Raw genomic sequence first — 14,466 nt, 5'->3', positions numbered from 1 at the left:
CATAGATATATAGAGCTGGAAAAGGCTTTAGAGGTCATCCAGTCCAACACTGTCATTTTCCAGGTAAAGGAACTGAGGACCAGACATGAAGTGACTTGTCCAAGGTCACACAGATAGTAAAGGGCAGAGCCAGGAAACAAACTCAGGTCCTTTGAATCTCAAGTTCAATGTTCCAGGTTCCAATGATCTTCCACCATCCCATATTGTAGTAGAATGGGCTAGATGACTTCTGTGATTTCTTTCCAGTTCTGACATTCTATGAGTCTATGGTGGGAAAGGAGGTGATGCTTAAGGTAGAAGTGTTGGTGGGGCTTCATCCCCCAGGGAGAAAGAGCTACCAGCTTACTTTCTGAAAACTTCTTGGAGAGAAGGTAAAGGGAAGGGCAAAACTATTGGGTTGTTCTCAGGAATTTCTTCCTTGAGCCTAAATGTCATTTGTTTCCTCTTTCTTGGAAACATTGGACTCACAATCAGAAAGACCTAAGTTCAATCCAGCCACAGACACTTACCAGATGTATGGGCCCTGTATGTTTAGTCACCTAAACTGTCTGCTTCAGTTTCCTCATCTATAAAACGGGGATAATGATAGCATCTACCTCTCAGAGTTATTGTGAGGTATAAAATGAGATAATCTTTGTCCAGTGATTTGCAAACCTCAAAGTGCTATATGAATGCTAGCTATTATTATTAAATTCTTGCCAGCCCAAATGATCCCAGCATCTTTCCTCTCCAACCTCCTCCCCACCCCCAAAAACTTTCTTATTACAAGCAGATGTTTTCAGACTCATGCAGATGATTTCTGAGAAGTCGGGACAGACAAGGAAATGCCTGATCCATTCCCCCATTAGAAGGAGAAATCCAGAGGTCAAGACAAAAGCCAATAGCCTACAAGGTCAGGAGCAGAAGCTAAGGGTTCTGAATTTCAGTTGGGGGCCTCAGTAAGGCAGGATCTTCACAAGGAACAATGGGTTGAGGGTTTCCAAGAGCTAGTGGAGATTGTGTAGTAGAGAGTAGAACAAGTAGAAAGAGCACAGAACTAAGAGACATGAAGAGGCTTGAGTTCATATCCCAATTCTTCTTTAACCAGCCATATGACCTTGGTCAGGTCACCTTCTGTCTCCTGAGCTTTTTCATAAATTGCAAAATTAGGTAATTGTACTGCAGAAGACAACTGTCCCTTCTAGATCTTTGAACAGAGGCTGACAGAGTGATTACTGTACTGGGCTTCTCCTGGCTGCTCCAGTGACCCATTGATTAAAAGTTAGAGAGGCAAGCCCTTTGAGGTCAGGAGTTAATAGCTGGGAGCTCACCAGAGCCAAACCTTTGAAGAATGAAATATCCAAATAAGCAAGGCTTTCTCCCTCCTTGTACACTTTCTTTGCTAAAGCATTGGGCTCTGTTCCCCAAACCTATCCCTGAATTTTACTGATACCCCAATAGCATGGCCAGGAAAAGGGCTTCAATGTTTCCTGAAATCAGGACTGGTGTTATTTATTACCACCAGACTCCAATTCCTATTCCTTTTTTTGGGGGGGGGGGGGGGGAAGAGATCTCCAGCATCTGGTCCATATCCCAGGGAATGGGCAGTCTTTGTCCTTTGGCCCTTTGGATTAGTTTTCTTGGATGGGAGATTAATTCTGAGGTCATCTATACCCCTGACTCCAGTTAGGATTAGCTTTAAACCATCAAAGAGAGTTAAGACCCCTGTTCACAAAATTCTTCAGGGAACAAGATACAGTATATTTTTGGAAGAAGCCAATGCAGAAATTTGTCTTCCTTGACTACTGAAATTTGTTACAAGAGGTTTTTTTTGTCCTTTCTTTCCAGTATGGGGAGGGAAGGGATAGAAAGGAGAAAAAATAGATTTCTCTCCATGGAAAAAAATTTTAATTTAATTTTAAGAGAAAGTCTTCAGGAAAAGATATTCTAACAGCATCTCCTTTGATCTCACACTGGAGAAGCTGGGGTGGAGTAGGGGTAAGAAAAAGATTGGAAAGAAGGAATAACTCTTGGAATTCTGTAGGCACCAAGAATCAATCTCTAAAAATTCAACAAGGGACAAAAGTCAGAAAGCCAGGAGGAGACAAAAGGAGGCAGGAGAAATCATCACTAAAATTCCATGGGCAACCAGTTACCTCCACTATCTCACTCACCTGGTGGGATGAGAACTTTATCTCAAACCAGCCCCTCACCCTATCCCCTGCCCCAGCCTACCCCTGATTAGCTAGATCTCCCAGGTCCCTCAGACTGTAGGGGAGTCCTCCAACAGCCAGGGCCAAGGGGAAACTTCTAAGTGACTTTTCCTCTTCCGAGAACATAGCAACTGCCAGAGGAAGGGACCAATGATAAGGGACAAAGATTGACAAAAAAACCCCACCTGAGTGGCCTATGGGTGGGGAGGTTGTAAGGGCCCAAATTCCATATTAAGTCTTAAATCTGGCCTCTATAACTGATTCTGTACACTACATAAGAGTGTCTGGTTCATCTGCCATTCTGCCTGCTTGCCATGTTACCTATCTCCCAAGCAGATCACATCCTTCACTCACTTGTCCTGAGAAACTGGGGGAGAGGCTTGGATGAAATAAGGGGAGGTGGATAGCTTTTTCCAAGTTACACATAAGGTGGAAGGAGGAGAGGGGAGGGAGGTTGGGTAGCTTATCCAAGGTCACACAACAGTCAGAGACAGCCAAGAAGAGAACCTGGGAGTCCTATCCCACATCAGGCTACGCTATACCCCAGAGCAAACCAGATAAGCCCATGGCTGCCCAAGGCTTCTAACAAAACTGACAAGCCGCTGAAAGCTCCATAACAAGAACAAGAAGCCAAGTAGGTTTTCTCCTCTACCAAAAACAACTCAGTTTTTTTTAGTCCAAACATGACTTCATCGGTATAAGGAACTCCTTGTGTAAAAAGTCCCTCAACTGATACAGATGACCGATTTACTTGTAATTTATAATCTTAGAGAATTAAGTGGTCTGCCCATGATCAAACTATACTCTTGCCTCATTTCTGTCCCCCTTCCCCTATCAAACTGTGACTTACAGAGGTTTCACAACCTCTCTGGGTCTCAGTTTCCTTATCTGAAAAAGGCAGTGTTTGGACCAAATATCCTCACAGGACACTTGTAGTCGATGGTTTAAACTCTTGATCCTATGAATACTCTAGTTTGATCACCGTCGAAGTCAGAAGTCCAGGTGAGAAATCTGGGACTTGAAACAATTAAAGGAAATCTGGGTGGAGGAGAATGGGAATCAATGAAGAGATATTTAGTTAGAAGAAGAGTAGATTCTACAGCCTCCCTCCACTCAATAATAGCCATTTTCACATTTACCTTTCTCCCTATACCCAATCCTCCACCTGGTATCATAAAGAACCTGAAATGGTCTTGTCCCAATCCTAGGCTCCTTCCCCTACCAAGTTTTGCAAGACCAATCTGACGTCCTCTGCCTCTGAGTGAAGGAGGGGCTGAGGGTGTAGAGGACTCATGTTCCCAGAGGCTCCCACTTCCCTATCCATTGCTACGAGTCCTTGAGCCCTTCTCCCTCCACTCTCCCAGCTGAAATTCTCCCCCATATCCTTTGTTCTTTAACTCCCACAGCCTTTGGGGAGCCTCAGTTTCATTCCCCAGGGCATGGGTGGGTGAGGGGATCTCCCCTTTGTTCCTGGCAGTGTCACATGGCACCTGCTATTCACTCCTGGGTGCTGGGGACCTTATAGGGACCTGAGACTGTTTGATCTGAGGCAGGTCTCATTGATACACACCAATTATAATAGAGCACTTGACTTTTTTTCAGAGATCCTGACATCAGCCTTCCAGGCTGCATGTTTGTTTAACTAAGGATTGAGTCCTCACGTTCCCTACAGCTCTCTACCTCCCTTATTTCCTCCCTCCCAACATTCCCCACCCACAGCTTGACTTTTTAGGGACCCTATCCCAGAGAGCCATGCAGCAACCAAGCACCCACCCTGAGAGGACTCTTTCTGGAACCCATATCCCCCAGGAAACAATGCCTTTCCCTCCTACCATGACCTGAAATATCCTCCCCTTCTAAGCCCCACCCCATTTCAAACACTGCTCTTGTAATTAGGAAGTATGACAGGCTCTCTCTCTCCACTTGATTCTTGGGGTAGGTCCCGGAGTTGGGGGTTTGGGACTTTGTCAGTCGTACCTCCAGAGAGCCATGATTGGAGGAATGGGAACAGAATCCATGCTCAAGCTCATGCAGAGCTAGCACCAGAAGCCAAATCCAGGGAATCTAATTCTTCTGCTGGGATAAAGGTATTCCTACGAACCATAGAAATTCCTTCAGTCAAAAACATTTATTAAGCGCCTGCAATGTGCTTTCCTATGAAGGTAGCCCTGGACTCTGTTTACCAGCAGGAAGGCTCATAGCATCATAGATCTGGAGTGGGAAAGAACTTTGTATACTGTAGAATACAACCCCTTCACCGTGTAAATGAGAAAATGAAAGCCAAGGAGGGAGAAAGGTAGGAGAGGAATATCTATGTGGGAGGTACTATGCTTAAATGCTTTAGAATGTTATCTCACTTGGTCCTCACAACAGTTCTGAGAGGTAAATGCCCCATTTTACATTTGAGGAAACTGAGGTAGACAGAGGTTAAGTGACTTGTCCAGGGTCACACGGCTATTATGTGTCTGAGATCAGAATTGAACTCAGATCTTCTTGACCCCAGGTCCAGCACTCCATACACTTACACCACCAGCTGCCTCTAGATGTTAAGTGTTTTGTCCATGGTGACAAGGCTAAGAAAGACCAAAGCTGGGATTTGAACCCAGATCTTGTGACTACAAACTAAGCATGCTTTCCACCTTACCACACCATTGTCCCACATCATCTTCTTTCACTTCCTATTGTAAACTGAGTGTTATAAAAGGGCTCAGATCCTCCGCCCCCCCACCCCCATTCTACTGACTTGATTTAAGGGACAGAATTCAGACAAGGCATGGAAACATGTTTTCCAGTCCCTATAAAGCTAGAAAACCCCATCACTATTGCCCTTTGGACATAGGTTTTCTCTATGTCATGCCATCCATCCTCAAAGAGGTCCCATAGAAGGAGAATTCAATAGTGAGTCATTCTTTTTTTAAAAAATAAATTCATTTATTTTCAACATTCTTTTTCAAAATTTTGAATTCCAAATTCTCTCTCTCCCTCCTTCCCCACCCTTACCCATTTAGAAGGCAAGCAATATGATATCAATTATACATGTAAAATTATGTATATCATATTTCCATATCTGCCGTGTTACCCAAAAAAAGTGAAAAAAATATACTTCAATCTGTTCTCAGATTTTCTGTCTGTAAGTGGATAGCATTTTTCATCATGGGACCTTTGGGATTGTTTTAGATTATTATATTGATCAGAATAGCTGTAATTCACAGCTGATCATCATTATAATAGTGCTATTACTCTGTACAACCTTCTCCTGGTTCTGCTCATTTCACTTTGCATCAGTTCATATGAGTCTTCTCAGGTTTTTCTGAAATCATCCTGCATCATTTCTTATAATAACACAATAGTATTCCATCACAATCATATACCACAAGTTGAGTGAGTCATTCTACTGTTGCTTTCTTGTTGCTTTCATGGTGACTCTCCCCGCCCTTCTCTGTCCTCCTTTCCACATCCCTAAAACCCACCCAGGAGCCAGAGCAGTAATCAGAGAAGACCAAGGCCAAGGCAGCAATAGCCAAGGTTGGAACATGATGCCGAGAAGCCTAATGGCTAAGGAATGGGGCAGAGCTTTGTCTGGTTCACTGAACTGAACTAATAACAATAATATCAACAGCTAGCATTTATATAGCAAATCAATTTCTTCAGGTCAACCCCAATGAACTAAGAAATACAACTACTATTGTCCCCATTTTACAGATGAGAGGGACTGAGGTCATAGGCTTTTGAGCTGGAAGGAACTTTAGAGACCAGCTCCACCATTTTACATACGGAAATTGAGGCCCAGAAATGACTTTCATAAGGACACACTTTTATAAGTCCTGCCTCAGGACTGGAACTGAGCTATTTACCCATGGGGAAAATAGCCAAAAGAACAATTAATTGCTCAATCAACAAGTACATATGAAACTTCTTAGGGAGGCAGAATGGTATTGGGGAAAGAGTCCTAGATTTAAAACCAAAAGACTTAAATTCGAATCCTAGCTCTGCTAACTTATTACCAGTATGACATTAGGACAGTCCTTTACCATCTCTGAGCCTCAGTTTCCCCATCTGTAAAATGAGGGTTTTGAAGATGGCCTCTAGGTTCCCTTTCAGCTCTGTGTAGGGTAGTGGAACTGAGGAATCAAATGATTATGGATTTAGAATTGGAAGGGACCACAAGGGTCATCTAATCGAACCCCCTATTTTACAGATGAGGAAAATGACTTTCCCAGGGTTATACCTCAAGGAAGAACTCGAACTCAGGTCTTCATACTGCCAAATCCAGTGCTCTATCTACTAAATCTCTGATAACCCTTTCAATATAAAGTATAAAGTAATCTCTACCTTTAAGGAACTTAAAGTCTAGTCAGGGAGATGAGATCCATACAGATAAAAAGAAAACAATACAACATAATACAAGTTAAGAACCAAATGGATGATACAAGCAGAAAGGACTCTGTATGTCACTCCAGAGGAAAGGAGATCACTATGGTCTGGGGAGGTCAGAGGAGGCTTCAAAGAAGAGGGTGAATCTGAGCTGGGCTTTGGAGGAAGGGTAAGACCCACATAGGTAGAGAGGAAGAAGGGAATGACCACTCCACGAGTGAGGGCTGGGAGGAAGGAATACATTTACAAGTCATTTGGGGGCAATATTGAGTGTGGTTGAACTGGAAAGCTCCAGATATGGAACAATAAGGCTGGGAAGGTAGGTTGGGACTAGACCATGGAGGATTTTGCCAAACTAAAGAGTCCAGACTTGCTCCTGTAAGGCAACAAGGAGGCAATGAGGATATTTTGAGGGGGTGAGTTGTGTATACAGAGTTGTGTTTTATGATTGATCTGGCAGCAATGAATTGAACCCAGAGAGATTGGAGGCAGACAGGTCAGTTAGGAGGTAAGTATGTTAATCTAGGTGAGAGGTGATGAGGGCCTGGAAGAGGGTGGTAGTGGGAATGGAAAGGAAGGGACAGATGCATGAAAGGTATTATGAAGGAACTATTGACAGGTCTTGGTGAGTGTTTGGATGTGGGGGTGAGGGCAGGGTGGGGTCAGTAATGACTCTGAGGTTTCGAGGCTGAGTGACAGGGAGGATGATGGTGTTGTCATTGAAATAAATAGAAACTCTGGAGGAGGAGTTTGATTGGGGAAGAGGATGAGTTTAATTTTAATGATGACCAGAACTTCTAGTTTTTAAATAAAGGCTAGTTTTTATTGCAAGCAAAGAAAAGCCAGTTTTCTGGTCTTTCAATAAAGACTAGGAAGGTTCTTCCAACAGACAGCCACCTGCTGTGTGTCACTGAAGCAAGGTCACCCATGTTGGCAGGTAAATCCAAACACTTCTTAATGTTTATACAGCACTCTAAAGTTGACAAAGATAACCTGTCTTATGTGAACTTCACAGCAACCCTGTGAGCTAGGAGCAACAGCGACAACTGCCCCTGCCCCCATTTTATAGGAAACAGACACAGAAAGGTCAAGGGACTTTCCCAGTCACATCAGGATTTAAGCCAAAGTCTGCCTCCAACTGCAACCCTTAATATTCCAACTCCAACCCTTAATATTATGTCACACAGCTGGGCTATTTTCAATTCATCATCATTGAGCCTCTTTAGGACTATCACTGTGAGAGGGACTGGTTAGAACCAGTAGGCCCCATATTACCTAACCTATTCTCAATAGCAGGGGCATGAGTTCAAAGACCACTAAGTTACTATGGAGTCTCTGGGAAACCAGCCTTACTTCTTGTAAACTATCCCATTCCTCTTGGCTCTTTAGGAAATCAGTACATTCTGAGATCTGGAAGGATAGGACAAAAAGGTTGAGTGGGGAAGCTACCCCCATGTTTTCTCAGGAGGATTTCAAACTACTCTCCTAATAGTTTTTCAAGTCACCACCATCCATCCCTCAACCAGTGTCCCCTTAAAGGACTAGGTCTAAGAAGTCACCCTCCTACCTCCTCATTTCTCACAAGTGAATGAATACATGCAACATCCCATCTCCATTTCCCCCTCCCTTTGATTTCTTCCCCCTACCTCCACCTAGAAGGAAGACTGCAGCCAATGAGAGTAGCCAACCCTGTACCTTACTGTGTGGCCTTGGGCAAATAATTTTCCCCTAAGTCTCAGTTTCCTTCTCTGTAAAAAGAGGGAGTTGGACAAGAATGTGCTCCAATATCTATTATGGCTCTAAATCTATGATCCTGGACTTTGGATCAGGAAGACCTTAGTCTTAATCTAACCACATATATTTATTAGCTGTAGGACCCTAGGCCAGTCACTTAACCCCTGCCAGTCTTAGTTTCTTCATCTGTAAAATATGAATAAATCAGAACCTTCCTCCCAGGGGTTTTGTGAGGATAAAAATGAGATATCTGTAAAGCACTTTGCAAACCCTAAAGTGCCCTATGAAGGCATGTCATTGATGTTCCATTGTTTCAAACATGTCTGACCCTTTGTGACCCCATTTGAGGTTTTCTTGGCAGAGATACTGGAGTGGTTTGCCATGTCCTTCTCCAGCCAATTTTACATTTGAGGAACTGAGAAACTGAGGCAAACAGGGTTAAGTGACTTGCCCAGGGTCACACAGCTAGTATCTGAGGCCAGATCTTAACTCAGGTCTTCCTAAGTCCAGCCCTGGCACTCTAACCACTGAGCCACCTTGCTGCTCTCTATGAATATTAGTTGTCATATTAATGGTATGGTCTGGGTTATCACCCTCTTGCTTCTCCTTGCCCTCCAAAAACTTCATTATGAATTCTTTCACTCAGTCTGTGGAGATCACTTTGGTGACCAGATCCCTGGTGGTGAAGGAGTGTGATAGAAAGTAAAGACAACTGAACTTAGAATCCAGGTTCAAACTCTGGAATTTACTACCTGTGTGACCTTGGGCAAGTGATTTCCCTTCTATAGGATCCATTTCCTCATCCACAAGATAAGGGGGTTGGAGAGGTTGACCTTTAAGGTCCCTTCCATTTGGACTTCTGTGACCCAACATGTAGGTGCCAGGGATGAAAGATGTGGCTTTGGGGTCTGTGGATTACATGCTTTGCAAAGCAGAAACCATCCTTGGCATCAGAGAAAATTGGGCCTGGAAAGGACCTTAGAAACCTTTGGGTTTCACAGCCCAAACCACACCATGGCCTGGCAAAATCATTCATTCTTCATCATTGACTGGTACTTTCACCTTCTGAAGCTTCAGTCAGTAGCTGAGAAAAAGAAGAGAGGCAGGGGCAAGAAGAAAAGAAGATGCATTGACTTTTTTTTCCCCAAAGTCTATAAAGTTTTTAAAAGTGGGGATGTTTGGCAGTAATAAATTTGAAGACTGGTTAAAAAAAAATATGATATAGATCAACATTGATCTAATTCAACTCCCTCATCATAAACATAAGGAAACTGAGTCCCAGAAAAGTAAAATGCCTTGGCTGGGGTCATATAGTGAGTGAGTCCACTCTACAGTTAGGGCTAGAGTCCAGATTTTTTGGACTTACAGTTCAGTGCTAACCATGCAACTCCAACCAACTTATTCACATTTGACAATCATCACCACCTCCGAACTCAGAACTGGTCATGAACAGAAAAAAAAAAAGGCAAAACAAAACAAAAACAAAAAACCAGTCTCACCTGGCATTATTTCAATATTCACCATGGGTAAATGGACAAGTGGCACTTAGCCAAGGAGGGAGAGGCAACCCCTGCCTTCTATGGAGATACTCAGTTTCAGGCCCAAATCAAATGATTTTCCAAACCAGCCACTCCTACTCCCAAACTCCTACCCCGCCCCCCACAACACCCAACTTATCCCCCTCGTGGCTTCCTCATAGCATTAACCCACACCCTGCTCTTACCCCTTATCCCCCTACCCCTCCTATCTTGCTCATCTTCTGTTTGTCTCCAACACCCCCCCCCCATAGCCATCTGGTATCTCCCTGGTCAGGGGCCAAGGAGGGGAAGCCCCCCCCAAAAGGCACCTTCTCTAGCATGTACCCACGGAGTGTCAAAAGGCCAAGGTGATAAAGAAGTAGTACAGAAGGGAGGGGAAAGGGTTAGGCTCGGGAAGCTGTAGGAGTGAGAACTGGTGGCATGCCCCATCCAGATTTCCCCAAACAAGCTATTGTCCCAGGAAAACCTGTTGGTAGAGTCCTAGACGCCTAGTTCTGACACCTCTCTCTGACACCTCAGGCTGGTAGGGTCCTTCTGAGGTCACATCAGAAGGCATATTAGAAACTGCCTCCAGGCAGTTTATTTGCACAGTTTCTTCTCCACTTAGTGACCAAGTATGACGAGTATGACCATAGACGAGAAGGGAAACAAGATTCAGAGAGAAGTAGTAACTTGGGAGTTGGTGGGGAGGCAGGGTGAGCTGGAAATCAGAGACTGAGGAGGAACTTGAACTCAGTTCCGTCCTGGCTCCCACCCTTTTTCCCTTGTCCTTACTGAAGGCTATGATTTCACAAGAGTGGAGTGCCAGATATCTACTAGGCTCCGTGTTTCCTTCATCAGTCACTGGGAGGGAAGGCAGAGCCAAAGAAGTGAGTCCTATGGAAGGACTTGAAAGAGAAGAGGGAGGCACCTTCCTGAATTGGAGGTAGTCCCAGGTTCAAGGGGTGGGGGAAACCCAGAAGACAAATCTGCAGCTAAAAAGCAAGAGGAGAGAGAAGGCCACAGCTGGCACTGAGGGGAAATGCCTGCTTACCATCTCCTCCTCTGTCTCCACCAGGGCTTGTAGAGGTCCCAGACATGAGCCAGCCCAGGCCTCGATACGTGATAGACCGAGCTGCTTACTCCCTCCCCCTTTTCGATGAGGAATTTGAGAAGAAGGACAGAACTTACCCAGTGGGCAAAAAGCTTCGTGACACTTTCAGGTAAGATTCCAAGCTCTGAAGTTCTGTTTCTCTAATTGTCTCGTGTCAGTCATCTTGCCATCAGAAAACCATGGCCCGATGGCCAGCATTCTTAGGAATGGGAACAAGGAGGGGCAAAGACAAAAGGGCCCGGGCAGGTAAGGGCCTCAACCTTGTTCAGGATCCAGAAACCATTGGCCATGTGGAAGGTCATCCCCTCACTAATTATTGGGTCAAAACCCCAGAAGTCAAAACCTGCTTGAAGGAAGAACAGGAAGAGTTGGGACACTCTGACACCTTGGAATTCCAGTATCTCCAAATTCACTTTATAGAGTTCCCATTCCACCTTAGCTTTCCTAGGCTCTTCTCAATTATTTTCTTGGGGAACACTATCAGGATTGGGGTTTGCAGAAGCAGTAATAGGGAGCCCACCTCAATCCTACAACTTTCTCTAGCCCAGGGAAGCCTTCAACCTCTATGCTGCCATACATACACTTCCCTTCTCTTGTTGCCTCCTCTCCCCACAAAACAGATATCAAGCAATGCCCAGGAGCGTTGGGTAAAAAGACAGCAAGGATCTCACTGCTCTCCATCCACTTTTTTCTCCTGGCTTTCCCATCCCCATCCTTCCTTTCTCTAACCTGTGGCTGTCAATAAGCAGAAGTGGTTCCTAGAGGCAAAGAACTAGATGAAAAAACCTCATATAAGCAGCCCCAGAAGTCTCATCTTGCAAGTATTCTAAAGTGCTAAGGACCCAGGTCCCTGTCCTCTGCCCACCCAGATGGCCGGCAGTCCTCAATACCTGTCATAGGTTGTCTCTCTCTACTCCCCCCCTCCCCAGGTAGAGAACAGCTGATTCAGTTTCTTGGATTGAGGTCACTGGCAATGACTGGGGCTGTGATGCAGGTGGAACTGGTTCAGGCTGGGAGGATCATCCACTTGAATCTCTGCCTAAAATCCCTGGCCCAACCCTGCTCTTCAAGGGAGGCTTAGCCTCTGTGGTTCTAGGCTTTGATGCCAGTACCATGATTAGCTCCTAGTTCAGAGTTCCTTCAGCCTGATGAGCTAGTGTATCCAAAGAATATAGGAAATTCTATACCCTGTTCTGTTCTGGACTTGGGCAGAAGGAGTAAAGGGAAGGCTATTGTCTTGAAAGTGGGAAGCAGCGTGGGGGACTAAAGAAAAGAGGGTTGACGAATCCAATCCCTCCAACTCCTCACCCTTTCCCACGTGGATGCGGTGGATAGAACTCCCTCTACCTTCTCTCTAACCACTACCCTCTCTCCTCACTCTGTCAATTCTCAGAAGGATCTATCAATTTTCTATCTTCAATATTTAATATCAGTTTCTAGCTCTTTTCAGAATTCAGAGATATTTGCCTGTATTAAAATAGACTTGCAAATAAGGCTAACCATTTACCAGCCTTGAAGCATAGCTTTACCATATGCTCACCAGCTTGTTAAATTTTCAGCATGAGTATTTACACCTCAGAAATAAGCAAACACTACAAATCAGGGCTTGATTTATTGTTCTGTTAATCATCTAGGCTTAAGAAAGTGATAGAGAAAATGTCAACAATGCAGATTCAACTTTAAAATGTGCCCCCCCTTTTTTTATTGAGAACCAGTTATTAAACATCTACCAGCATTCTGATGGCTTTAGTTCTTCCCCAGGAGAAGTCAAATAAAAACAGTCTCTTCTGACAACTGGTACAAGCCTATTGACACAATAGCTGGGCTGAGTTTTCAGAGAAGCTTCAAGATTTATTCTGCATTATTTGACCTGTTTCTTTGTCTTCCCACAGTAAGTGGAAGTCAATGGGCCTATCGGCTCCAGGAGAGGTAGGAGATCCAGGCAGGACTTTTTTGTTGACCAGTGATATCATTGGTCTTCCACACTTCCCTACTTCTGTCAAAGGTACCACCATCTTTCCAGTCTCCAAGGTTTACAACTTTGGCATTATCTTTCAAGTTTTACTCTCCCTCCTTCCAAATCTCACCATTTCTAACCTCTCCTTCCGATAACACAGCTTGTGTTCATCTTCTCCTCACTAATCACATTAACACCACCTTAGTTCTGTCCCTCATCCTTTCTTGTCTGGATTATTGTGCTCCCTAGCTTGTCTCTCTCCATTTTAATCCATTTTCCACACAGCTACCAAGATGACTTTCCTTAAGCCCATATCTGACCATGTCATTCCCCTATTCAATAAATTCTAGTAGCTCCCTATTTAAAATTTAAACTCATCTATTTGGCTTTTAAAGCCCTTCCAAACCTGACCCCAACCTACCTTTCTAGCTTCATTATTTATTAATCTCCTTACTATGGTCTATGGTCCAACCAAACTAGACTTCTTTCTCCTGTCTTCTTGACATTTTATTGGCTATCCTGAAGTCTTACAATGCATTCTTCCCCTCCCCTGCTCTGGCTCCAAGAATCCCTTACTTCAGAAGTATACTTTAATAGGAAGTTTTTCCCACTCTCTTTAATTTTCTGGTACCGTACCTTCCCTTCTTAAACTATCTTGTACTTATTCTGTATACACAAAAAAATGCACCTACATCTCCCTCCAGAACAGGGACTGTTTCATTGTGTCCCTTTGTGTCCTTAACACCCATCACACAGCTTGGTACATAGTAACCACTTAATAGAGATAGATTATTGTGTACTGGATAGAGTCCCAGACTTGGAGTCCAGAAAACTTGGATTCAAATCCCACTTCTAATATGTGCTTGTTAGCTGTGTGAAACCCTGAGCAAGTCCCATAAACTCTCTGAGCCTAGATTTCTTCAGCTGTAAAATGAAGGGTTTGGATTAGATGATCTCTAGGGTCTAAATTCTAAGCTCCTATGAGTCAATGCCTGTCAATTGACTGATTGATTACTAGATGGGAGAATGAAGTTATAAAAACCAATTCTTCCCAGTTTCTGGGGCTTGAAGAGACTTCCCAGATTTAGCAAGATACAAAGTATTTGCTTTGTTGGTTTAGGTTTTGGGTGACATCCAGGGGACCTAATATCGGGAAAACTATTGTTAAGCAATACCAGAGTCAGTGTTGGTGATGGTAAAGAAAGAAGGCCTAATCAGAGGAGGTGGATGAGTCACCGGAACGGGCCTTGATTCCATCCCCAAGTACGTGAATGCACTGAACTGGAACTTGGAAAGCAAATTGTTACCCCCCCCCAAATACACATACCTCTACCCCTACCCATCAATCCACCTTCTGTTAACCTCCACTCTGAAGTCCTTGTTCCCCAGCCAGGGGAGTTCCTGTAAAAAGTTTTTAAGGCCTTGGACAAACAGGGAAGGGATAAACTCTCCCCACCCTGTGCTGATCAATGAAAAGTTCCCCCACCCACCCCCCAGTGTAAGTGTATTAACTAGGGAAAGGACCCAGGGGTGTGTGTGTGTGTGTGTGTGTGTGTGTGTGTGTGTGTGTGTGTGTGT

At 44.2% G+C, this 14,466-nt stretch overlaps 1 protein-coding gene and 1 long non-coding RNA gene across 7 annotated transcripts in view; one reads left to right on the top strand and one right to left on the bottom strand.

Annotated features, from left to right (window-relative positions):
• LOC138151186 (uncharacterized) overlaps positions 1-11,933 on the bottom strand; it is a 38,684-nt gene extending 26,751 nt beyond the window's left edge. The window contains exons 1-2 of one of the 5 annotated variants that reach the window (XR_011165753.1): positions 11,822-11,933; positions 11,009-11,277 (exon numbers count right to left, since the gene is read on the bottom strand). This is a non-coding gene — a long non-coding RNA (uncharacterized lncRNA). Of the gene's footprint in view, positions 1-11,008; positions 11,278-11,660 lie in introns of all 5 variants that reach the window. The other 4 variants (XR_011165754.1, XR_011165756.1, XR_011165755.1 and 1 more) reach the window with 4 other exon arrangements.
• SLC26A9 (solute carrier family 26 member 9) overlaps positions 1-14,466 on the top strand; it is a 78,727-nt gene that overhangs the window by 38,998 nt on the left and 25,263 nt on the right. For both annotated transcript variants that reach the window (XM_069074700.1, XM_069074699.1), the window contains exons 2-3: positions 10,677-10,763; positions 10,896-11,040. In XM_069074700.1, the coding sequence (XP_068930801.1) occupies positions 10,916-11,040 (125 nt within the window). In that variant the 5' untranslated portion in view covers positions 10,677-10,763; positions 10,896-10,915. The remainder of the gene's footprint in view (positions 1-10,676; positions 10,764-10,895; positions 11,041-14,466) is intronic.

The sequence above is a fragment of the Petaurus breviceps genome, unplaced genomic scaffold, assembly GCF_028583685.1.
Source record: "Petaurus breviceps papuanus isolate PSGF00001 unplaced genomic scaffold, PetGlider_PUasm1.0 90895, whole genome shotgun sequence".
In the NCBI taxonomy this organism is placed as follows: Eukaryota; Metazoa; Chordata; class Mammalia; order Diprotodontia; family Petauridae; genus Petaurus; species Petaurus breviceps.
This window is presented reverse-complemented; position numbering and strand designations above follow the sequence as displayed.